Source organism: Excalfactoria chinensis, chromosome 12 (genome assembly GCF_039878825.1).
Source record: "Excalfactoria chinensis isolate bCotChi1 chromosome 12, bCotChi1.hap2, whole genome shotgun sequence".
Classification (NCBI taxonomy): domain Eukaryota; kingdom Metazoa; phylum Chordata; class Aves; order Galliformes; family Phasianidae; genus Excalfactoria; species Excalfactoria chinensis.
This window is the reverse complement of record NC_092836.1, coordinates 16460567-16484338: the sequence shown is the minus strand read 5'-3', so window position 1 is coordinate 16484338 and position 23772 is coordinate 16460567. Positions and strand designations below refer to the sequence as shown.

The following is a 23772-nucleotide window of genomic DNA, read 5'->3' as shown; positions in this document are numbered from 1 at the left end:
CATCTGGGCCGTGGCGCCCGTCTGTGCCACCCTGTGCTTAAGAGGGGACACGCCATGAGGACACCCCGTGCCATGAGGACACCCCGTGCCATGAGGACACCCCCCGCTCCCCGCTCTTGCAGCCCCAGCCCCCACTTTGCAGCCTGTTTCAGCACGGGAAGGACCCTCTCGGCTGCCGCCCCCTGCCCTGCCCAGCCGGCTGCTAGGACCCAGCAGCTGTCCCCAGCGCTGTCAGTGGGCGGGCAGAGCCGGGGGTGACAGCCGGTGCCATCGGCGACAGGCAAACAGGATGAGTAATGGGTGACAGCCAGGGAGGGGTGGAGGTGGCCGCCGGGAATCCCACTCCTGCAGCGTGAGCAGCGCTGGGGACAAGGACCGGTCCCAGGTGAGGATGGGGACCCAGAGCGGGGGCTGCAGGGATGGGGTGGGTGGGTTTGGCTCTGCGGGATGGGGTGTTGGGCTGGCTGCGGTGCCAGCAGGTCCCACAGTGCCATCCCTGCCCTGCCGTCTCTCTGGGATGTTCTGTTGACCGCCTCTGTGTCTCTATGTGCCTCTGGTTTTGCTCCTTCCCCAGCAGGCAAAGGGTGGTGACCATGCTCAAAGGATGGTGGCCATGCTCACGGTGGGCTCTCCCTCCATGGGATGCAAGAAGTCTGTCCGTGTGACACCGGCTGTGGAGCTGCTGCCTTAGTCCCCGTGGGCATGGAGAGCCGGATGGGGCCAAATGCCACAACCAGCCTGGAGAACCCCACCATCCCAGAGCAGTCCACAGCACAGGAGGTGCTGGGCCTCCTCTGCATGGTCCTGCTCACTATCACTGCCCTCGTGGCCAACGTGGTGGTGATGGTGGTCATCCTGAAGACCCCTCTCATCCGCAAGTTCATCTTCGTCTGCCACCTCTGCGTGGTTGACCTGCTCTCTGCCATCTTCCTCATGCCTCTGGGGATCATCTCCAGCTCCTCCTGCTTCGACAGGGTCATCTACAGCATCGCCGAGTGCCGGGCTTTGATATTCCTCAACATCTGCTTCGTCAGCGCCTCCATCCTCACCATCTCTGTCATCAGCATTGAGCGGTACTACTACATCGTCCACCCCCTGCGCTACGAGGTCAAGATGACCATCAGGTTGGCTGTGGCGGGGGTCATCCTCATTTGGGTCAAGTCTGTCCTCATCACCATCCTGGCACTGGTGGGCTGGCCTCAAGACAACGGGGCCACCAGCGCCAGCCGCTGCACGGTCTATTGGAGCCCTGGGGCCCACAAGAAGGCTTTTGTCGTCATCTTTTGCATCGCCTGCTTCATCCTGCCCACCATCATCATCTTCGCTGTCTATTGCAGCGTCTACCGGGTGGCCCGCCTGGCAGCCCTACAGCATGTGCCCGCCCCGACGGCTGCCCCACGGCCCCGCTGCGACTCCATTGCCAGCCAACTGACCATCGTCACCATGAGGAACCTGCCGCTGCCCCGCCTGGCACCCGAGCGCTTTTTGGGAGGGAACAAGGCCATCCTCACCTTGCTCCTCATTGTGGGACAGTTCCTGTGCTGCTGGCTGCCCTTCTTCGCCTTCCACCTGCACTCCTCTGTCGGTGCCGCTGCGCAGGGCGGTGGGCACGGCGAGATGGTGGTTACCTGGATTGCCTACTCCTCCTTCGCCATCAACCCCTTCTTTTACGGGCTGCTTAACAGGCAGATCCGGCAGGAGCTGGCCCGGCTCTGGCGCACTCTTCTCCACCGTCCGCTGGCCCAGGAGCTGTGCTTGGCCATCTCCGAGGCCTCTGTCCAGGAAAACGTCCTGCAGTTCCTCCAGAGAGCTGCCTGCACGCTGGAAACCCACACTGGGTGCATCAGCCCCAGGAACAGGCTGGAGCAGGGCAAGGGGGGCTGCCCCATCCCGGGTCAGGTTCCCGAAGAGAGCGTCCAAGAGCAGAGCTCCGTGCCACTGTAGCTCTGGGTCCCATCCTCTTTGCTCCTGGTCCACGTTTTACCTGCTGTCCCAGCCTGCATGCTGGAGGACAGGCTGCATTTTGGGTGCTATCACTTCCATTCTGTGTGCTGGGATCATCCCTGGCTCCTGCAGCACGTGAGACATGGGAAGTCAATGGGCTACAGCATGGGGGGCCATCCCCCTGCGGGACTCCTGCCAGGGTCATCCTGCACCCTCCCCAGCCCACGTAACACCACTAACACCATAACACCAGTGCCCATGGTGCCCAGTACCTCCCCTCCTGAGTCAGGATGCTGCTGGGGGGGATGCTGTGCCCTCAGCCTCCAAAAATAGGAAACCCCACCGCAGCAATAGGGGCTGGGGAAAGGTGCCCCCTAGGGGGAGGGAGGGAGAGGGCTCAGGGAAGATCACTGGCCATAGGGCCACCCCTCTGCTGTCACGTCGTGCACCCCCCCCAAGCTGGGGGAGTCTCCACTTTGGGGGGTGGAAAATGTATCATTTTCACATAAATTTTATCTTTTTATTAAACCATTGATAAGTTACAAAGGAGGAAAAATATAGACTTATATATACAGCGTTTCCAAGCCAGCAGGCTCTTGAGGGCATTGCTGGGAGGGAGGTGACCACCCAGGGGAAAGTCCCCCCAACACAACCAGGGGATGGGGGGACCCCATAGAGGCCAGGCAGCCCCTCAGCAGCTCTGGGGTTCAGCCCATAGAGCTGGGGATGGCAGGAGAGGGAGAGCAGTGTGGGCAGGGGCAGGGACAAGGAACGCCAGGGAGTGGGAGGATGTTCCCCCAGCAGGGACAGCCCTCCTACCCATACCACAGCAAGACTGGGAGGGGGAAGGGGACACAGTGCTGCCATGACAGGCACTGAGCAACTCTTTTTGCTCCAGAAGCCATCACCTCTGGGTCCCCCTCCCCTGGGCAGGGTGCGCTGGGGGGCGGCTGGGGGAGGGGGTGGAGGACAGGGGGTGTCCTTGGCACCGGGTGGCACCAGGATCTCCCTTGTTCAGCCACGGAGGGGCTCAGTAGGGGGAGAACTTCTGCCGGTCAGTTTTCTTGGTGCCGTTGGCCGCCGAGATCTTGGTCGTGTAGTTGGCAGTGCCACCATTGGCACCTGCTGCGGAGGATGAGGACAGTGCCAGGAAGGAGAGCGGCTTCAGGCCAATGAAGTTGGAGAGAGAGAGGGCATAGGGGGTGCCCAGCAGAGCCGGGGGGGCGGCAGGGACAGCAGGTAGCGCTGCACCGGAGCCTGGAGCGAGCGGCTGTGAGAAGCCCACGCCGAGGTCCACGGAGCCAGGGCCAAGTGGCACCTGGGAGGTAGATTTGGCTGTCTCTAAGCTGGGGGGGGTCAAGCAGCATGGTGAGGGGCACGGTGATAAAGGAGCCACCTGCCCAATGGAGGGCATGTGGACCTTTGCCCTGTGCCTTATGTCACCGGTGCCAGCATCCCGCCCCAGCTCTTTGGGGCGCTTACCAGGTGGTGATGAGGTACTGAGCCAACGTGATGCTGACGGGGGTCCCGGTGATGGTGATGTGCCGCTCACTGGAGCCCTCGGTCTGGTTCCCAATCTTGATGTGGGCGCCCGACATCTGCCGGATCTCACTGATCTTGCTGCCATGCCGGCCGATGATGCAGCCAATCAGCTGGGGGGGGGAGCACCAAGGTGAGTGGGGTAGGACATGGTAGGGGAAATGTGGACGTGGTGAGGAGCCACACTTACATCATTGGGCACCAGGAACTCCTGGGAACTGCTTTGGGAGTTTGAGTCCAGCCCTGGAGGGAGAAATGGCAGAGTTAGGGGGGTCTCCAGCAGACCTGTGCCCTCCAAACATGGGGGATGTTGCTGTAAAGACAAACCCAAAGGACCCATGAGGAAAGGCCATTGGGAAGATGGGATGTGGGCACTAGAGCTCCTGTCATTGGGGTGGAGGGACTGGGGGCACTGGGACACCGGGAGACTAAAGACAGGGTCTTTCTGGTGTGTGATGGCACACCAATGAGATGGGACTGGAGATGGGAGGAGAGGACACGGACTCCTGTGCCCTTGCAAGGGTCCAGCATGGAGCAAGAAGGGCACAGCTCACCGTCTATCCGGCCCTATGGGGAGCTCACCTGGAACAATGGAGTGTGGGTGGCCCATTGGTGGGAAGGGGACGGTGTGCCCTGACATTTGCTGCAGTTTTGTGACCTGTCCAGGGAGAGAGAAGAGATGCAGACAGTAGGAGGGCAGAGGCATCATGGTGTGGTCTTGTGCCCCTGGCTGGGGCACGTCCCACCCCACCTCAACCCATCCCATCATGCCTCATCCCACCCCCTCCCATTATACCCCATCTTATCCCATTTTACCTCATCCTATCCCATTCCATCCCACTCCACCACACTCCATTCCACCTCACCCCACCTCACTGCACCCCAACCCACCCCACATCTTCCCATCCGACTCCACCCCACCCCAGCTGCAGGCTGCCCAGACCCCGTGCCCACTGCCAGGACTGGCCCCGTAGACCAAGGAGCAGGGCTGGGAGAGACTCACTTCTGCTGGAGAGACCCCGCTGTATTGCCCCTGCATGGAGAAACCCTGGGGAGGGGATGATGGGAATCAGCTGGGAACCACGCAGGGACCCATGTATATGCAGACAGAGGGTCCCCCTGCCCCAGTGCCCCTTACCTGGTTGGCAGAGAGCAGGATGGTGCCCAGGGAGAGCCCGGGATGGTACGGTATGGTGGCCCCCTTCGGAGGCGACTGCGCAGGGAGGAAAGGAGGTGGAGGAGATAAGCAATGGGATCAAGATTCCCCCCCCCCCCACACACACCCCACAGCACCGTGAGCCGGCTGCCAGTACCTCCAGGATGACGGCACAGATCTGCCTCACACACTGGATGATGGTGTCCGGCACCCCCGAGACGGTGACGGCGCGCTCCGTGGAGTTGGGCAGCAGGTCACCAGCCACCTGCACCTGAGCCCCTGAGCTCTGGGGAGAAAATGGGGGATGGGGGGGGGGTTGTGGGACCTGGGTGGGACCGGCGGAGGGATGCTGTGCTCCTGCATCGCACCAGGGGATCTCACCTCCCGGATCTCCCTGATCTTGGTGCCCGCCTTGCCGATGAGCGAGCCGCACTGGCTGGCGGGGATGACAAGACGCAGCGTCACCAGTGTCCTCCCTCCAGCCATCCTGTCACCCAAGTCCTGCATAAGGGGACGCACACACAATGTCGGGCCTCCCTCAATGGTGAGGGGCTCCCAGAGCTTCATTCTAGGGCAGGGAGTGCCCACCTCCTCCAGCTTGAAGGCGATCATGGAGACGGCGCGGAAGACGGCGTCGGTGGAGCCGGTGATGGTGGTGATGCGCTCAGGGCAGGAGCCCTCCGAGATGGTGATGCGCGCGCTGCTCTGGGGACGGCGGTGAGTCCCGTCAGGGGCACAGAGCTCAGCACTGCTCCAGCTCTCTGTCACCCCCTCCCTGCGGTCCTCGTCCCATCCCACTCACAGCCACCGGGATAGGAGTGACCGCAGCCGCCCCACGCACCCTTACCTGCTCCCGTATCCTCTTTACCGTCTCTCCTTTCTGTGGGCAGAGGAACAGGGCTGGGGGTCAGGGCCAGGAGCCCCCCGGGGTGGCACAGCCCAGATCCCCCGGCTCTTACCTTGCCGATGATGCTGCCGATCTCCTGTAGGAGCAGAGGGCAGTCTGTTAGTGGGCAGCCCCAGTATCACCATCAACACGTCCTCAGGGGTGAGGACAGCCCAGACTTAGGGTGAGGGACACGAAATCCCACCCCCCTTCCCCCCCCCCCCCCCGCCAGAACCACTCCCCCATCCCCAGGGCAGGTTACCTTGCCGTGCATCAGCATGCGGAGGGTCAGGGTGATGCTGAGCTGCGGCTCTCTGGGGCAGCTCGCTCTGTCCGGCGATGCCATGGCCTGGGGGACATGGGGGGTTCCTGCGGGGTACGGCCAGGTGTTCCGACCCCTGGGCTGGGGGTGGCCGGACCCCCGGCTGGGGGCTGCCTAGGGGAAGGGGGGAGGCACCCAGCAGCACCCCGCGCCCGGAGGCGGCCGGGGAGGGGACAGCAGGGGACAATCGGCGCGTGTCCGGGAGCGGGTGGGCGGGATGCCGGCGGCGATGCCAAGCGGCTTTGGAACAAAGCACCCGCGGTGGGGTTGGGGCCCGATCTGCGGGCGCTGTCGGGGGGAGGGGGCACGGCTATTCTGGGTGCTGGCACGGCTCGCCGCCGCGGTGGCCATCAGGGGAGCGGGGTGGGGCGGTGGCAGCGCCCGCAGCCCCCGAGCCCCCCACGGGTGACCCAGCGGAGACAAAAGCGGGGACACGAGAGCCGGTGGCGGAGGGGATGGGGGGGAGGAGGGGGGAAAGAACGGTGTCCTCTGCCGCCGGGGGGGGGGCGTGGGGACAAGGGCCGGGTGCCGGGTGCCAGCAGGAGGTGGTGAGGGGACAGCGCGGCCGCCCCCCGTTGCCCAGAAGGAAAGTTTCTCCGCTCCCCCCCGCCCCGCTCGCAGCCCGGTACCTCTCCGCACCGCCGCCGCTCAGTGCCGCATGCCGCCGGGGCCGCCCCGTGCCACCCGGGCCGCGAACAATGAGCCGCTTGACGGGCGCGGGGCAGGCTGGCAGCCCCGGCCCCCACCCCGGCCCGCTGGGGCCCCCCTCGCTCTTCCCCTCTCCCACAGCCCTCCCTCCGGGATCCTATTACAGCGGATAAGAGACACTAAAAGGAACAATGCACCCTGGGTAAGGCCATCTGCCACCGCTGGGGACATTCCTGTCCCCCCCCCCCCCCCCCCACTTGGCTCGCACATCGCCCCTCTTTGTAATTGCTTTTTTTGTTTTTGTTTTGTTCCTGGAAGCCGATCAGCTGGCAGGGCTCAAGGGCTCAAGGGCACCGGGCGGGCAGCTCCGGGATGGCGACACCCAGGGGTGCTGTTAGGGGGTGGGCACCCTTAGTGCTGCGGTACCGGAGCAGCAGATGGATGCTGCAAAGTGCTGAGCACCCCCGTGCCAGACCCTCTGATGCCAACAGGCCCCTACCCCCCCTCCGTGCCCCCCATCACACACTGACACGCTGCCAGTGTCACCCCCCCCCGCTGCCCGCGTGCCTCCCCCGCTAAATCCTCATAGGCCCTGGCTAAGCAGCTAAAGCCCAGGCAGGCTTGGAGGGGGAAGCATGGGGAGGGGGGGTGGCACCCCGCTGCCGCCTCCATCTGCATCCCCAGGGCCGGCTCAGCAGCACCAAGTGGGGAAAGGCAGGTGGCGGGCACAGAGCGGCGCTATGTCTGTCCTGCCGGGCGTCTGTCTGGCCTCCCCTGCCTTCCTCCCCCCCATCTGTTGGTGACCATAAATCCATCGGCTGCTTGGGACACGCTGGCTGCCACCGCAGGCAGGGGACGGCTGGGGACGACAGTCACCTTTTAAGCCCCCGTGGATTAACCTAGGAGTGGGTGCGCGGCCGGAGGGGTGGGAAGAGGAAGAAGAGGATGAGGATGAGGTCGGGAGGAGGGCTGCTGGGCTGCTGGGCTGCTGTCAACCAATGTGTACGAGGCAGCGAGGAGGGAACAAAGCAGGAGAGGAGAGGATGGGGATGAGGCCAGGAGGAGGGTGGCTGTCACCCGCTGCACGTGCCACGGTGAGGAGGGAACAAAGCAGGAGGGCGGCAGCACATCGCAGGGTTTTATTTGGTCCCGGTGAAGTGACGGTGCCGAGGAGGACCAGCCACATTCCACTCACTTCAACTGCTGCAGGAAGGCCAGCAGCCCGCGGTGCCACTCCTCGGGCTTGTCCAGGTAGCAGGCGTGCCCAGCACCCTGCAGCACCAGCACCTGCTGGCGGGCCAAGTGCCGCAGGTTGCTGAGGCTGAGCTGGCCCAGCTCGACATCCTGGTCCCCATAGACGATCAGGGTGGGTGTCTGCAGGGAGGAACACAGGCTGTGGCCGCGCTCGCCGTCCTTCACTCCCAGCACGGCGTTCTACCTCCGGCAGGACTCCTCTCCTCCCTGCTCCCCAAAGGAGAGATGGGGACAAGAAGGGGGCTTGCCCCCACCCGCACCCCCTTACCTCGACGCGGGCGTACTGCTCCGCCTCAAACTTCTCGGTGCAGATGGGCGCCACGGGCACGTACGCCTTCAGCAGCTGCCCGTGCTGGAAGAGGAAGGGCAGCGAGTACATGCCGCTGAGCGACGGGCTGACCAGCACGGCCGGGGCCAGGCCCAGCGCCTCCACCACCGCCTTCAGGAAGGCTCCCGGTGCCGGCTGCCCCACCGGAGCGGGAGCTGCGGCGTCCTTGGAGCGGCCCAGCCCTGGGAGCGAGGGGCTCAGCGTCACACGGCCGCCGCCGCGCCGTCACCTCGTGCCCTCGGCCGCGCCTTACCCGGCAGGTCGACGGCCACGGCCCGGTGTCCGGCATCGGCCAGCACGGCCAGCGTGCGCAGCTGCAGCCATGTGTCCGAGGAGAAGCGGATGCCGTGCAGCAGCAGCACGTTCAGCCGCGGGGCCTGCTGCGGGCGGGCCTCCCTGTAGAAGAGGCTCTGCCCCTCCACCGCCACGGTGCCCTCGCTGAGCTGCGCCATGGCTCGGTACCGCTCCGAGCCCGGCCCAGCCCGCGGGGCGCCGCCCGGGTCCGAAGGCCGCGGGGGGCGGAGGGAGCGGCGGCGCCGCCTGGCGGGCACGGCCGAGAGCGGGCGGGTGGGACCGAGCCTTGCCGAGCCCGGCCCGAGCCGAGCCGAGTCCTGCCGAGCTGTGCCGAGCCCTGCCCGAGTCCTACCGAGCCCTTCCGGGCGCTTTACGAGTTCTGCCGAGCCGAGCGCAGCCGAGTACTACCCGAGCCCTGCCGAGCCTTCCCGAGCCCCGCCGGACCGAGCGGGGCCGAACGGGGTCGGGCTGCGGGTCGGTGCGGGCGCTCCGCGGGGCGGCGTCCTGCTGCTCGCACAGCCCCGCAGCCATGTCCCGCGGCCGCCAAGCGCTGCTGGCGCTGTGCGCCGTGCTGGCCTGCGGCCTGCTGCTGCTGCTGCCCGCCGCCCGCCGCCATGGCCCGGCCCGACGCCCGGCCAACGCCACGGTGCGGGCGGGGGTGACGCCGGGTGACCCCGCCGTGGCCTACAGGGAGGCCGCCGTGCCCGCAGCCAGCAGGTGGGTCTGCCCGCGGCTCCCCGCGTCCCGCCGTGCTGTCGCCGTGCTGAGCCCTCGTGTCCCCCCCGCAGGCCCGACGTGCTGCTGCTGCACGGCCAGGCCTTCACCTCCGGCACGTGGCAGGCCCTGGGCACGCTGGCACTGCTGGCCGCCGAAGGACACCGCGCTGTCGCCATCGACCTGCCTGGTAGGACCGAGAGTGCTATGGGCGGTGCAAGCCTCGGGCCCGCCCCAAAGAGCTCCCCAAAGGGCTCCCCAAAGGGCTCCCCAAAGGGGCCCTTATGCTGCACCCCAGCCCCGCATCCTCTGTGTCCCCCCCCCAGGCTATGGGGACTCTCCCCCCGCACGGACGGTGGCCACGCAGCGGGGTCGGGCATCCTTCCTGCAGCACGTGGTGCAGCAGCTGGGCCTGCAGAGCCCCGTCCTGGTCAGCCCGTCCATGAGCGGCCGCTTTGCCCTGCCCTTCCTCCTGGCACACAGTGAGCAGCTGGCCGGCTTCGTGCCCATTGCGCCCGTGGGCACGCGGGAATACAGCGCCGTGCAGTACCGACAGGTCCAGGTGGGGGCCTGCAGGGTGCCAGGAGCCGTGCACTCTGCTCTGCCCTCCTTACAGGGGTGGTGTCTGGGCTGGGGTTCACATCCCACCTCCCCAGTATCCTTTCTCTTTTTCAGACTCCCACTCTGATCCTGTACGGTGACCGTGATACCGGCCTGGGCCAGCAGGCCTTGCAGAGCCTCCGGCACCTCCCCAAGCACCGCGTGGTCGTGCTGCCCGGCGCCGGCCATGCCTGCTATATGGACAAGCCAGAGGACTTCCACCGGGCCCTGCTGGGCTTCCTGGGCCAGCTGCAGTGAGCTGGGTGCTGCTGCGCTGAACAGAGGGCAGCGGGGCCGTGCCTTTGTCCCTGTGCCACACTGGGAGGTGGAGAGGTGACGTCGAGGCTGGGGGTGATTCTCCAGCAGTGCCCTCCTGCAGCATCGCCTCTCCCTCCTATGGCTGGGATCGGAGGTTACACGCTCATAGAATGATGGCATATCCCAAGTTGGAATCACTTGGGGACCACCCAGTCCAGCTCCTCACTGAACCACGCAGACACTGAGAGCGATATCCAAATGCTGCCTGAGTTCCAGCAGCTTGGGGCTGCACCCACTGCCTTGGGGAGGGGGCTGTTCTATGCCCACCACCCTTTGGTTGCTCCTTTGAATTTATGAAGGACGTTCTGGCAGGTCAACCCGCGGTGCTGCCGGGGCGGTGGTGGAGGGGGGGCCGCGAACTGGAAGGCAGGAGGTGCGAGCCGCCTGTCCCGAGGCCAATAAACACATCGTGCTCCTCTCTCTGCCGTGTCCCCAAGCGCTTCGGGGAGGAGCGGGATGGAGCGGGGCGGAGCGGAGCGGGGCCGGGGGGGCGGAGCGGGAGCGGGCCGGCGGCGACGGCGGCGCGGAGGTAGGGCCGGGGACAGCGGGGGTTCGGGGCCGGGAACGGGCGGCGTCGGGCGGGGGGGGCTGCCCCGAACCCACCACCCTCTGCCCGCACCCGCTTACGGGGCCGCGCACCCTCGGTCTCCCGGTTCCCCGCACCCCAGCCGTGGGAGCGTGCGCTCCTCGTGCTCTCCGCCCCGCAAACCTGCGGTGTTTCCTTCGCTTCCTGCACCCCGCTGAGCGCCCCGTGTGCGCGCAACCCCCGCCAACCTCCCGCAGCCCCCCGCCTCACCCCGTGGCCCCTCCACCCCCATCTCAGCCCCGTTCCTTCCTAAGGGCCGAACTTTGCCCCGTCCTTCTTCGGAGGGGCTGGGGGGGTGGGGGGGGCGGGGCAGGGGTTAACCGTCTCTTCCCCCGCGGCTCTGCAGTCTGGAATGGCACCCGGCAAGCAAGGGAAGAGCGCGGGGTCCTCGGAGAACCCTTCGGTGACACTGTTCCGCGAGTATCTGAGGATCGACACCATGCACCCCAAGCCCGACTATGGTGAGGAGGGCAGGGATGCGGCGGGGGGGCAGCCAGGGCTCGCTGCTGGCAGCGCGGCTCCTTCCCCTGCGCTGCTCTTTGGATCGCTCTTTGGACCCACGTGCCTGATCTTCGAGGCCAGGGCTGTTGCGGTCTGTTGTGCCTTCCTTATCCCCACCGTGCTTAGCCATAAATTCACCCCTTCGTCCCATCTCTTCTCACCCTTAGATGCAGCTGTCCAGTTTTTGGAGCGTGTTGGCACCGACGTGGGCTTGTTGTGCCAGAAAGTGGAGGTGAGCGGGGCAGCCCCAGGGCTGGTCCCAGCCCATCGCAGCACGGCTCGGCTCAGGTCCTGTCCCCATCACCCCACGGGTGGCAGGAGGTGCCTGCTGCTGCCCTAATGCTCTGCTGAGCCAGGTGCTGCCATAAGCTGTCCCTCTGACCTTTGTGGCTGGCTGTGCTATGATTAGCCATGGACCAGGCAGGGTGACGCTGGCTGCAGATGTCCCCTGCGCCTGGCCAGGAAGGGACAGTGGCTGGCACAGGGGACACCCTGGGTTTAGGGTCTCCATTTTACTTCCTCTGAATTGCTTGTGTCTGCCTGGTGGCCGCAGTGGGGGAATGAACCTGTCCCAACCCCTGTGTCCCCCCGTCCCACCCCAGTGACACGCAGCCTTTGCTCACAGGTGAGCCCGGGCCGCGTGGTGCTGGTCCTCACCTGGCCGGGCACAAATCCCCGCCTGCGTTCCATCCTGCTCAACTCCCACACCGATGTTGTGCCGGTTTTTGAGGTACGGGGCTGGAGGGGCTGGGCACAGGAGTAGCTTCGTGGCATGGGGTCATGGCCGATGTTCACACAGGAGCACTGGACCTACCCGCCCTTCGAGGCTGTTAAGGATTCCCAGGGCAACATCTATGCCCGGGGTGCCCAGGACATGAAGTGCGTCTCCATCCAGTGAGTGGGGGCTCGGTGCATGGCGTGGCTCAGGGCTGTCAGCCCCACTCCCTGCACCCAGCATCCTCATACCACCTCCCCACATCGCCTGCAGGTACCTTGAGGCCATCCGAAGGCTGAAGGCAGAGGGGAAGAGCTTTGCCCGCACCATCCACCTGAGCTTTGTGCCTGGTGAGTGCCCTCCTGTGGAACAGGGTGGGCTGGGTGATGCTGTGTGGCTCCCCCGCATCCCGGACGTGGGACAACCCTGCCAACCTGTGCAGGTTTTGGGTTCCACTAGCTCTAGGATGAAGGGCTGCGCAGTTCTGGGGATGGCCAATGGCACCAGGCAGGCGTGGAAGCACAGTGCTGGTCTGGCGGATGCCTTCACCCCATGGCAGTTTTCCCCCCACAGATGAGGAGGTGGGAGGACACAAAGGCATGGTGATGTTCTTGCAGCGCCCAGAGTTCAAAGCACTCAATGTGGGCTTTGCCTTGGACGAGGGTGAGTGGTGGCACGGCCGTGCAGGGACCCACAGGGACCTCACGGCATCATGCACGTTGGCATTGGCCTTAAGGCAGGGGCACTCAGCACGGCTCCTGGGGTCCTCCTGGGTGTCCCAGCCCCTGACCCCACAGTGCTTGACCCCTTTGCTGTGCCCACCACAGGCTTGGCCAGCCCGTCTGACACCTACAGCGTCTTCTACGGCGAGAAGAGCCCTTGGTGTGAGTAATGGCGTGCCAGCCATCCTGTCCCTTGCTCTGCTGGGCACTGGGCTGCTGGGTGCACCCAGCTCAGCGCCTCTCCCTCAGGGATCAAGGTGAAGTGCGTGGGCAGCCCTGGGCATGGGTCCCGCTTCATCACAAACACTGCGGCTGAGAAGTTGGTAAGGGAGTGGGGACAGTGGTGTGCCCTGTGGGGGCCTGGGGTGGGAGCTGGGATTGTGGTTGGGAGCTGCCGGTGGGGGGCTGCGTGGGGTATGGTGCACCTTGTCTAGATGGTTCTGGGATGCCTACATCATATGTTTGCCTCCCCAGCACAAAGTGATCACCTCCTTCCTGGCCTTCAGGGAGAGCGAGAAGCAGAGGTAGGACGTGGCTGGAGGGGCTGCGTTGGCCTCGCTGTGGGCTTTGGAGGGGCCCTGTCCTCCCTTGGCATCCAGGGGGTCCCAAGCAAGGCTCTGATCCAACACTGCGTCCCTATGCCTCAGTTTACCTGCATGGGAGTGGGTGGCCCCTCCTCTAGGGACGGAGGGTGACTGTCCCCTGCATCCCCTAAGGCTTAAGTCCAACACGAACCTGACCCTGGGGGATGTCACCTCGCTCAACATGACCATGCTGGAGGGGGGAGTCTCCTTCAATGTGGTGCCCTCTGAGATGGCCGTCGGCTTTGACATCCGCATCCCACCCACCGTGGACCTGAAGGTGGGCACAGTGCTGGCCCCGTGCAGGGGGAGCGGGCTGGGGGTGCCCCTGCTCACACCCTCTTGTGCTGCCTATCTCAGGCCTTCGAGGAGCAGGTGGCTGCGTGGTGCCGGGCGGCGGGGGACGGGGTCACCTATGAGTTTCACCAGGTGAGGGGCTGAGGGGGGAGCTCGGCACGCTGCGCTGCCCCTCCCCTGCAGTGTGCCCACCTGCTGCCTCCATCTCAGAAATGCATGGACCAGCATATCACCTCCACGGAGGACTCTGACCCGTGGTGGAAAGCCTTCAGTGGGGTCTGCAGGGACATGTGAGTAATGCCATGGGATGGTGGCATCCAGGCTGCGCCCCCCGGTCCTCGCGTACCTTGGGGACATGGCAGCATGGGAGAGGTGCCCTGTGCCATGCCAGCACCTCACTGAACTCCGCTGTGTCAGAAAGAATAGGATTGAGCATCCTGTAGGGTACACGGCTTAGGGCCCTTGGCTGGGTCTGGGTGGCAGGCACCACGGCCATCCCTGTGCCGCTCTGATCCCATGGCCTGCCCTACAGGAAGCTGCCTCTCAAGCTGGAGATCTTCCCAGCTGCCACTGACAGCCGCTACATCCGGGCGGTGAGTGCTGCCCCAGCCCCCCCATGGACCCGCTGCCCACCCCACGCTCACTGTGCTCCTCTGTCCCCAGGCAGGGTACCCAGCCCTCGGCTTCTCACCCATGAACCGCACCCCGGTGCTGCTCCACGACCACAACGAGTTCCTCAACGAGGATGTCTTCCTGCGGGGCATTGACATCTATGCCCATCTCCTGCCCGCCCTGGCCTCTGTGCCCCCACTGCCTGCCGAGGGCTGAGCCTTTGGGAAGGGACAGGGGGCATCGTGCCACATCTCTACGTGCCCCCTGTGTGGTGGGCTGGCCTGATGGTGACACGTGTCCCGGCTGTCCCACCCTGGGGACCGTGTGCCAGTGGAGCCTGGTGTGCCCTGTGCTCCTGCAGCCATCCCTGACCACTCCCAGGGGTGCTGTGGCCGTGCCTCCCAGCTGGTGCCCCCCCAATCCTCACTGTGCACATTCACTCAATAAACCTTCCTGGTCAGCAAGGCCAGGAGCAGCTCTGTCTGCCCTCTCACCGGCAGCGCCGTGGGTAGCCATGGCCCTCAGGGTGTTCTCGTTTCGCTGGGGGCAGAGAAGGGGCTCCACCAGCAGAGCGCTGCCCGGGTGGGATCCTGCGCAGCCTGGGGCGCTGTGGGCAGGCGCTGAGATTAATCCCGCTCCTTCCTATGGGATCTTCCCAGGGTGGCTCTGCCGGCAGAGATGTGCGAGCCCCGGCAGGAGCCTGCGCTCACCTGCCAGAGGCGCCCGAGGGTTTGGCCCCGCTCCCTGCTCCCACCCCCAGCCGTGCTGCGCCCGGCGCCCGAGGGTGCCGCATCCGGTCCAGACGCTGTGCCCACCCTCGGGGCGCTGTGCCCGGGGCTGGCCGAGCCCCACCGGGACGCACTGGTGCAGGTTGGGACCGGCAGAGCTCAGCGTATGGTACGGGGTTCCCACGCACCGCCGAGTTGGGCACCGGCGCATCTCCTGCCCCAAGTCGGCGGCTGCTCTGTCCCCACGGTCACCGCGGCACAGCAGCCCGTGGTCCTGCTCCGCATATCCCCACCGCGTCCCCTGCTTGTGGGGCTGTGGGCTCTGGGAAAGCAGCAGAGTTCTGCTCCTGCAGAACACCACCCTTGGGGGATCCTCCCTACTCCCAACCTCTTGGCTGGGGGGGACCCTGGGTTCGCTCCCTATAACTTTGTGTGGATCGCAGACTGGGGACCCCCTGCGCACCCCTCCCGTGGGACGCAGCCCTTGGGGCTCCTGGGGCGGGGGCCGGGCCGGGACCGGGGCGGGCCGGGGCGGAGCGCGGCCCCATAAAAGCATCTGCCCGGGGGAGCGGCGGCCCCGGGAGGAGGATGCGGGCGGCGGCAGCGCTGAGTTGGCTGTGGGGAGCGCTGCTGGCCGCGGGGAGCAGCCCGCCCCGGCTCCGCCTGCCCTACCGCGGTGAGCCGGGCCGGGGGAAAAAGGGTCGGGATTGTGGGGGTGGGGATGATGGGGTGGGGATCGCACCGCAGTGCGGCTCCGGTGGTAGGGGGTCGTGGATGGGCTGCGGAACGGAGGGGAGGAAGAAGCGGGTGGGGAAGAGTGGGGCTGGAGGGGAGCAGCCCTCGTTCCCAGTTGCCGAATGGGGACTGAGGGCATCCCACGGCTGTGCCCATCCGCGGGGGTTGCCTCGACGGACGTTGCTTTCGGGTTTAATTAAATCTCGTCCCGCGTTCCTGGGTCCCCAGCGGAACGCAGGCACCGATTTCAGCCCAACCTGACAGCCGAGCGGGGCTCCGGAGCGCCCGAACCCGCCCCGTGTTGCATAAAAGCCACGAAGAGCTCTAACAAATAAAACGATCCCAACAGCGCAAGGCAATTGTTGGGAGGGGGAAACTGAGGCACAGCGGGGCTGTTTGGCCAGGGGGTGACAGGTGCCCACGGTGGGATCTCACAGCTTCAGGCTGCGTGGGGGAGTTTTTGGGGTCCCTGGCAGAGCCGGCTGTGGGGTTTGGGTGCCGCTTTGCTGCCTGATGGGCTCTGGCATCACGTTGGTCCCACGAGGGCTTGCGGTGGCGGGCGGGTGCCCAGCACCCCAGGGCACATGGAACCTTTTGAAGAGTTCTTTTCTTTTTTATTTCTCTTCCTTCTGAAGCTGATTACTCTGTTCCTCTTCCAAATTGGAAACAGAAGCTGAAATTTCCCACGAAACGAACGAACATTTCAATTAAAACCATTAGGAGCCTCGAAAATGAAAACCGGGCAAAGCCAAAGCCTGCTCTCTCTTAGTATGTGCTTGGCTGCGCTCTCGGGAGCTGCTTTTGAGGGGCAGAGGGACCATCACCTCCTGCGGTGGCACTGCTGGAGCAGCCATGTCCCCAGCTCACCCCGCCGCCCCAACCCACCCTTTGCCATCCGCTCCGGCTCCCAGCAGTGGGACCATCCCTGCTGGGCATCCCAGGGCACTGTGCCCCCAGCTCCTGCTGTCCCCTCGGTGGTCTCCCTCCCCTATGGGGACCCCCGGGGTGGGTGACGGTCCCTGGGGAGACGGCATGCGGCGCCAGTGTAATATGAGGCGTGGGAGGAATCGACCGGGGCTGGGGAGAAGGGAAATCCATGCTTGAAACAATATAAGCAGCCTGTCGACTTTGCCAATGTTATTCTGAGCTGGGAAAATATTATTGCTGGGCAAGAACAGGAGACGACGGTGTGCTCAGGGGTTTGGCCCAGGGGAGCAGGAGGGGTCAAGGGGGCTGGGGGGGTGGCTGGGGGTGGGGTTCCCTAGGGAGTGGGGCAGGGGGTCTCAGGGCTGTGTGTGTGGGGCTGCTGGCTCCACTGCCTCCCAGTCCCCTTCCTGGGTTCAGACCCTGGGCCATGCTGGGGACAGCCTGGCTGGGAATGGGGACACAGCAGCTGGCAGCCCCCTGGGTGCGTCTGGGGATGGCTGTGCCCATCAATGGTCCTTTGTCCTCCTCCTCCTCCGCTCAGGGGCCAGGCCTGGGGTCAGGGCTGCAGTTTTGAGGCTCGGTGAAGCTGAACTCCCCCTTCCTGCCCTCTGTCCCCCAGGCTGTGGGTGCCATGGAGCCAAGGCGTTCAGTACCCAGTGCTCCACCTTGCCGAGCCCCCACTGCTCTCCTCAGTGACCCCAAAGTCACTTCCTCATCAGCTCAGCATCCCTTGATGCCCACACTGTGACCACTCCTCCTCAGCGTGCCTCACACCCTGGGACATCTCAGTGCTACGTCACATCGACCCTCTCCATTTTTCCATGCCGCAATGCCCCTTGGTTCCAGCACCCCCTCATTCCCCTGCTCGTGCAGCATCCCATGGGGTTCTGTGGCCAGCATGGCTCCTGCTGATGCTGCTCTCCCCACCTCACAGAGCTCCTGGGTACGAACCGCTCCGTCCTTTTCTTTGGCCATCGGGGCTTCCTGGGCTTCCGCTCCCTCTACGTGGATGAGTACCGTGACCGGCTCTTCATCGGGGGCAAGGATGTGCTCTACTCCCTGCGTCTGGACAGGGCCAGCACCGACACCAAGGAGGTGAGCCAGGTCCTGCAGGCGCCGTGGCCACCGTGTGCCAGGTGAAGCCACCCCACAGCAAGGACTCTGAAAGGCATCCCAAAGCAATTAGCTGATGGGGGGTGGTGGTTCCTGAGTTAGTCCCAGCAGCCCAGGGATGGGGGTCACAAAGGGTTTGTGCCCACTGTCCTCTCCACCTGCTCCCAAAGGACCTTTGTGTTCCAGATCTACTGGCCGCCACTGCCTGGACAGACGGAGGAGTGTTTTCAGAAGGGGAAGGACCCAGCAGTGAGTTTCTGCAGCTGGCTACAATTAGGATGTGGGACCATGGGACTGCTGCAGGCATGGGGGAGACTGAGGCAGGGGGCTGGCAACAGATCACCGGGCTCTGCAGATCCCATCTGTGGGACCAGGACAGCTTGAATGCGGATGCACCAAGAGTGCGGGAGCAGATGGGGTGGGGAACCTGAGCTCAGAGAGCCAAAATCCATGGCAGAGCATCCATGCATGGAGCTGCGCGTGGTCTCAGCAGGGTGGTGATGGAGGGGTGCGAGCTGCTGTGCTGCGGGGTGAACTGGCCATCCCCACTACCCCCCTGTGTGGGAAATGTGCAGCCCTATTTGGCTTAGTGACCCCATTCCCCTCTCTGCAATTACTTCGCATCCTCCCTGCCCTGACCTGAAACTGGAGGATGGTGGGGGGGTGGCCACAGCCACCGTGCTCCCCTACTGGACACAAACCCCTCCCAGCAGTGCCTGTCCTGCTCGGTGTGTTTATTTTCCAAGCTCTGACAGATCCAAGCTGGGACAGCCTTGGTTTTCCCTCTTTCTTTATTCCTCCATATATTTTTTTTTAACTCGATATTTTGGAGGCTCTTTGCAAAGGGAAAATAAACAGCAGGGAGTCTGGGGGCAGCTCAGCAGCAGGCTCCCAGCAGACACGGGGCCTCATGATGATGGAGCAGGGTGGGCAGTGCTGAGAGAGGCTGAGCACAAGGAGACTGTGCCTGAGAACGGTGGGAATGGAGCAATCCTTCCCTGCGTGTCAGTCAGCCCCATAGCCTGTCCCATAACACGGGCAGGTTTGGGAGAGGATGGGGTGTGCACCCAGCTGGAGGGCACAAGGGCTATGGCTGTGGTGCAGGGGATGATTTCTCCATTGCTGGGGAGGAGGATGATGTCCCCAGAGACATCATTCCTATTGGTCCCCAGGGAATGGGACTATCCCCACTGGCAGGGCCTGGAGGTAGCCAAGGGGCCGTTATGGGCACTCTGTGACCGGAGGCAGCCAAAAGCTGCCATGGGTTTCCGTCTCCCACATTTCCTCCCTTTGTTTCCTCCCCGTCACTCAGCGCCAGCAGGGACAAAACGGGGGAAGGAGCAGCCAAAAGCCCATTCCTTTTTCATCGCACTGGGGTTCTTAGCTGGTAGAGCCCACCTGGAGCAGCCCCAGCCCTGTCATGTGGTCTCCACCAGCCTCCCCCTTTCCTGCCTGTCCCCAGACCGACTGTGCCAACTACATCCGCCTGCTGCAGCCCTACAACCGAACGCATCTGCTGGCCTGTGGGACGGGTGCCTGCCACCCTGTCTGCACCTTCATCTACGTGGGGCACCGTGGCGAGGTAGGAACATGCTCATGGCAGCATCCCATCCCCATCCTCCTCCTTCCTGCAGTGTGAAGCTGCACGGGGACTCTGGACCCAGTGTTTACCTTGGCCAGGGACCAGGGATCTGCCACCCACTGGCAAACCCAGCCCCTGCAGATGGGTTGCCCCAAAAAGTGTGGGCTTCAGATCTCATAGGCAGGCCAGGGAGCCTGCAAGTCTGATGTGAACCTTAGGCAGGCCTCCAGCATGCCCCCATTATGTTCCCACCTTCCCCCAGACCCAGCATGCCTTCAGCTTGGACCCTGGTAGCATGGAAAGTGGTCGTGGGAGGTGCCCGCATGAGCCTGACCGTGCATTTGCCAGCACCATCATCGGTGAGGTGTTGCCCTTGGGGTCTCCTGGGGGGCTGGGCACTGGGACTGGGATTGGTCCCCATGGCTCAGGGTGGCCGTGGCACTCAGGACATCTCTGCCAGGTGGGGAGCTCTATGCTGGCCTCACTGCGGATTTCCTTGGCCGTGACCCCGGCATCTTCCGCAGCACCGGGACCCGCGCTGCTCTGCGCACCGAGGTGGACCAGAGGCTGCTTAATGGTATCATCCATCCCATACCTTCACGTGGGTCTTCCTCACCCATTTCTAGCCATTATGTGGGCTGCAGAGATGGCAGCTGCTCTCTTTCTTGGCTCTTTTGTAGACCCCAAATTCGTGGCTGCTTACATGATCCCAGACAATGATGACCGAGATGATGACAAAGCCTATTTCTTCTTCACGGAGAAGGTGGTGGAGGCAGATAGCAGGGAGCACACCATCGTCAGCCGGGTGGCACGGGTCTGCGTGGTGAGATGCTGGAGGCACCGTGCTGGACATGGAAGGGCATAGAGATGTTCCCCTTGTGCCTACTCAGTGCCTGGTTTGGGGGACCCAAAGCCTGGGGTGGTTTCCTGTATCAGTGATGAATTCCTGATGAATTTGGAGGTGGTGAAGGCTCCCACGCCTCCAGGGGTGCAGAGTGCTCAGTCACGGCAATGGTCCTGATGCTCTCCATCCTTCCAGAATGATGCTGGAGGCCAGAGGGTGCTGGTCAACAAGTGGAGCACCTTCAATAAAGCCCGCCTGGTGTGCTCCGTCCCGGGTCCTGGTGGCATCGATACCCACTTTGATGAGCTGGGTAAGGGAGGCGGGCTGACTGGGGACCTCACCGGCTCTGTGGCTGTGGGGTCACCACTCAACCCCACAGCTCGGGTTGCTCCTCCACAGAGGATGTCTTTTTGCTGAGGACCAAGGATGGGAAGAACCCAGAGATCTATGCACTCTTCAGCACTGTCAGGTGGGTGGCTCAGCCCCATCCCAAAGGGACATCAGCCACAGTCCGGGCTGTACAGATATCTCAGAGCAACTGTGCCCTCCACCGATGCGCCTGTCACTGTCTCCTTCCAGTCATGTCTTTCAGGGCTCTGCTGTCTGTGTCTACCGCATGGCTGACATCCGTGAGGTCTTCAATGGGCCCTTTGCCCACCAGGACAGCCCCCTCCATCAGTGGGGAGCCTACGAGGGCCGTGTGCCCTACCCGCGACCAGGCGTGGTGAGCAGTTCCCACATCCCCATGGGGAATGATGGGACCAATCCCAATGGGGTCTCTATCCCCAGAGTGGGAAAGGTGGAGATGATCCCAAAGTGGAAGATGGGGAGGGACCCAAACTGGCTCTGATGTGGGGCTGGGTGTGCTGGCACCGAGCCGGGTCCTTCCTGTTCCTGCAGTGTCCCAGCAAGACCACCAACCAGCCCCGGCGGCCATACAGCAGCACCAAGGAGCTGCCTGATGAGGTGCTGCACTTTGCCCGTGCTCACCCCCTCATGTACAGGGCTGTGCTCCCACGGCATCACCGCCCGCTGCTGGTGAAGACAGACCTGCAGCACCGCCTGCGCCAGCTCGTGGTGGACCGTGTGGATACCGAGGATGGGCAGCACGATGTTCTCTTCTTGGGGACAGGTATGTGGTGCAGGTGGCACGTGTGGACGTCTGGTATGGCCTGAGGTCATGTCTCCATTCTCCTCATCCAGATGCAGGCTCGGTGCTGAAGGTGGTGGTGCTGCAGAAGCAGAGTTCAGCTGTGATGGAGGAAGTTGTCCTGGAGGAGCTGCAGGTTTTCAAGGTGGGGGATGCTCATGGGGATGGAGAGCTTGGCTATAGAGGGATGGCACCACACTGTTGAGCACCAAGAGGTGAAGGCCCATGGCTGCCCACGGTGAGGCTAGATAGAGCCTTGCATCTGCTGTTCCCCCTGCAGGTGCCAGTGCCCATCACTCAAATGGAGATCTCTGTCAAACGCGTGAGTCTGGGGTCGGGGACAGGGTGGGTGACCAGGAGGGGCTACACGAGGTGGGGTCAAGCAGGACCACTGGGAGGTAGCTGCCGCCATTGCCATTTTGTGCTGTCCTCCAGCAAAAGCTTTATGTGGGTGCCAGCCTGGGAGTGGCCCAGGTGCAGCTGCACCAGTGCAAGAGCTATGGCACTGCCTGTGCTGAGTGCTGCCTGGCCAGGGACCCGTATTGTGCCTGGGATGGCACCACCTGCACCCGCTACCAGCCCTCAGGCAAGCGCCGCTACGTCCGCCACACCAGCTCCGTGCATCAGTGCCTGGACCAGAACCTGACTGGTGAGAGGCTGGGGTGTCTCAAGACATCCGGACCCCTACTGCCCTGTCCCATGGTGCCCCAAGGGAAGCCAGAGCCTTTGGGGAGGTCTGTCCCTGGTGGGCACCGAAGCCATGTTGCCTGGGGAGGTGATGGGGCGTAGAGTGGCTTGGCTTTGCCTTCACCATGTACACACTTCTGTCTCCACCCCAGTGGATGACTTGGAGCATGTTGAAGAGAAGGTGCTGTATGGCATGGAGCACAACAGCACCTTTCTGGAGTGTGTGCCCCGCTCCCCGCAAGCCAGTGTGCAGTGGTTTGTGCAGAGACCCCCAGATGAGCAGAGGGATGAGGTGAGATCCCAGCACCCACCCTGCTCTGCTCCTTCCCTTCTCCCTGCCGAAGGAAAGAGGAACTGACCTCATAGCCATGGCCAACAGGTAAAGACAGACGAGCGGGTCCTGCAGACAGAACAAGGGCTGCTCTTCCGCCAGCTGCACCGCCGTGATGCCGGGGTCTACTACTGCAAGACGCTGGAGCATGGCTTTACCCAGACAGTGGCCAAGACAGCCCTGGAGGTGCTTGGGGGTGAGCAGCTTGCCCGTGCTACACCCCGGCAACGGGAGGACAGGCACCCGCTCTGTCCTGAGCCCTGGCTGGCAGCACCTGCACCCAAAACCTGGTACAAGGACATCCTGCACCTCGCCAGCTCAGCTGACCGGCAGCGGGTGGAGGAGCAGTGCCTGCGCCTGTGGTGTGGCCACCGCAAGGGCAAGATGGCCAAGGGCAAGCACGCACTGGCTGGCATGGATGTGGGCAAGAAGGGGCGCGTGGCCAAGCCTCAGGGTGAGAGGATCCGTGTGCCCCGGCAAGTTGCAGCCACTTAGGGCAGGGGACCTGTCCTCGGGCAGAGCTGCTGCTGCACGAGGTCCTTCTGTCCCCAGGGCTGGCTCCTGGGCAGCTTCTTTCCTCCTCCAAATGGGTGGTGTCAGGGGGGACGCAATGGCACCAGACCCCTCACTCTTGCTGGGGGCTGCCAGCCATGGGGTCATGGTCACTAGGGTGGCAGAGACACTGGGGAGCTTGCTGGTTTTCTCCACAAATAAAGAGGCCGAGTGTGGCACCAGTCCCCTCTTTGCCTGTGGGGTTTGATCCAGGCTCTTTCCATGCCACCAGCACAGGGCCCAGGAAACACAACACCTACCCTCATAAAGAAAAGTTGAGAACTGTGAAAAAAAGCCTCCCAGGCTGAGTCTCAGCATCATGCAGTGTGGGACGGGACACTCATGGTGCAGCCCCTGGCCCCAGCCCAGCCTTTGTGCTGTGAAGCAGAGTGGTCTTTGTATGTAAAGGGAAAAGAAGTACTCGGGCAGGCATGGGGCCAGCACTGCTGCTCCTGTTCCTGGAAAGGGTTTGTGGGCTTATCCTCAGCCCCACTTCAACCCTATCTGAGGGAAAGCACAGACCGTTTTGGGGCTGGGCAGGGTCAGAGGGTGGCAGTCAGCCTCAAATGGGTTAGACCCATCCCTGGGTAAACACGGGAGAGGCTTAGGGGAAGGCAACAAAGCCAGGGCCATAACAGTGCCAGGGCAGCAGTGAGCAGGGGGCTTTAGGGTGAGGACAATCCACAGAGCTCCCCAGTGTGCAGTGCCCCAAAGAACAGGGGACAATGCAGGCGCTGCTGGCCTCACGCTGAGGGCCTGGCGGAGTTCTCAGCCGGGCTGATAACGATCTTCCTGCTCCCAGCACAGTGTGGCCCCACACAATGATGTGAACTGAGGCCCCGCTGGGACCAGCATTGTTTGAAGGCAGAGGAAGGGGAAAGAAAATACTAATAACTGACCCCCGAAATAGCTTGCACAAAGCCAGGGCTGGGCCGTGAGATCATCGCTCCTCCCTGCAGCACAATGGCCACAGTGCGGTGCCTTTGATGGGAGCAAAGTCCGTGGCAGCGCTGTGCTGCCCCACGTGTGCCTAAGCTCAGGGGCAGAGGCTGTGGGGCCTGTTCTGCCACAGAGAGTTGGGAGGTGCTGTGGCTCCTACCCCTGCC

General features: G+C 63.9%; 6 protein-coding genes across 8 annotated transcripts; 4 read left to right on the top strand and 2 right to left on the bottom strand.

Annotated features, from left to right (window-relative positions):
* Nucleotides 1–233: 233 nt before the first annotated feature.
* On the top strand, nucleotides 234–2486 carry LOC140257586 (probable G-protein coupled receptor). Its single transcript, XM_072346970.1, has 2 exons — nucleotides 234–385; nucleotides 575–2486. The coding sequence occupies exon 2, from the start codon at nucleotides 643–645 to the stop codon at nucleotides 1942–1944; it is 1302 nt and encodes a 433-aa protein (XP_072203071.1). The 5' UTR covers nucleotides 234–385; nucleotides 575–642; the 3' UTR covers nucleotides 1945–2486.
* PCBP4 (poly(rC) binding protein 4) lies at nucleotides 2451–7391 on the bottom strand. 3 transcript variants are annotated; one of them, XM_072346967.1, is made up of 13 exons: nucleotides 7372–7391; nucleotides 5788–5894; nucleotides 5599–5622; nucleotides 5487–5519; nucleotides 5228–5344; nucleotides 5021–5140; nucleotides 4797–4925; nucleotides 4622–4696; nucleotides 4487–4531; nucleotides 4066–4141; nucleotides 3674–3726; nucleotides 3427–3596; nucleotides 2451–3290 (listed from the first exon to the last, which is right to left on the bottom strand). In XM_072346967.1, the coding sequence occupies exons 2-13, from the start codon at nucleotides 5869–5871 to the stop codon at nucleotides 2975–2977; spliced, it is 1242 nt and encodes a 413-aa protein (XP_072203068.1). In that variant the 5' UTR covers nucleotides 5872–5894; nucleotides 7372–7391; the 3' UTR covers nucleotides 2451–2974. The 3 variants fall into 3 exon arrangements, with proteins under 3 accessions (XP_072203068.1, XP_072203066.1, XP_072203067.1); XM_072346965.1 differs by lacking the exon at nucleotides 7372–7391 and adding an exon at nucleotides 6477–6613; XM_072346966.1 differs by lacking the exon at nucleotides 7372–7391 and adding an exon at nucleotides 6477–6602 and having other exon boundaries at nucleotides 5788–5874.
* Nucleotides 7392–7548: 157 nt separating this feature from the next.
* Nucleotides 7549–8670, bottom strand: LOC140257588 (putative protein-lysine deacylase ABHD14B). Its single transcript, XM_072346972.1, has 3 exons — nucleotides 8331–8670; nucleotides 8018–8259; nucleotides 7549–7869 (listed from the first exon to the last, which is right to left on the bottom strand). Exons 1-3 carry the CDS (start codon nucleotides 8527–8529, stop codon nucleotides 7687–7689), a joined length of 624 nt encoding a protein of 207 aa, XP_072203073.1. The 5' UTR covers nucleotides 8530–8670; the 3' UTR covers nucleotides 7549–7686.
* Nucleotides 8671–8766: 96 nt separating this feature from the next.
* On the top strand, nucleotides 8767–10423 carry ABHD14A (abhydrolase domain containing 14A). The gene is made up of 4 exons (XM_072346971.1): nucleotides 8767–9088; nucleotides 9160–9275; nucleotides 9412–9647; nucleotides 9761–10423. Exons 1-4 carry the CDS (start codon nucleotides 8901–8903, stop codon nucleotides 9941–9943), a joined length of 723 nt encoding a protein of 240 aa, XP_072203072.1. The 5' UTR covers nucleotides 8767–8900; the 3' UTR covers nucleotides 9944–10423.
* Nucleotides 10424–10495: 72 nt separating this feature from the next.
* Nucleotides 10496–14527, top strand: ACY1 (aminoacylase 1). The gene is made up of 15 exons (XM_072346968.1): nucleotides 10496–10532; nucleotides 10936–11050; nucleotides 11258–11322; nucleotides 11716–11820; nucleotides 11890–11984; nucleotides 12079–12155; nucleotides 12379–12468; nucleotides 12633–12689; nucleotides 12777–12850; nucleotides 13002–13051; nucleotides 13244–13388; nucleotides 13469–13537; nucleotides 13616–13695; nucleotides 13938–13998; nucleotides 14069–14527. Exons 2-15 carry the CDS (start codon nucleotides 10942–10944, stop codon nucleotides 14231–14233), a joined length of 1242 nt encoding a protein of 413 aa, XP_072203069.1. The 5' UTR covers nucleotides 10496–10532; nucleotides 10936–10941; the 3' UTR covers nucleotides 14234–14527.
* Nucleotides 14528–15316: 789 nt separating this feature from the next.
* On the top strand, nucleotides 15317–22952 carry SEMA3G (semaphorin 3G). The gene is made up of 16 exons (XM_072347038.1): nucleotides 15317–15421; nucleotides 17342–17502; nucleotides 17707–17769; nucleotides 18983–19102; nucleotides 19365–19461; nucleotides 19563–19679; nucleotides 19783–19925; nucleotides 20142–20256; nucleotides 20346–20415; nucleotides 20526–20670; nucleotides 20847–21078; nucleotides 21150–21241; nucleotides 21377–21418; nucleotides 21532–21745; nucleotides 21936–22075; nucleotides 22163–22952. The coding sequence occupies exons 1-16, from the start codon at nucleotides 15334–15336 to the stop codon at nucleotides 22607–22609; spliced, it is 2286 nt and encodes a 761-aa protein (XP_072203139.1). The 5' UTR covers nucleotides 15317–15333; the 3' UTR covers nucleotides 22610–22952.
* The last annotated feature ends 820 nt before the right edge of the window (nucleotides 22953–23772 follow it).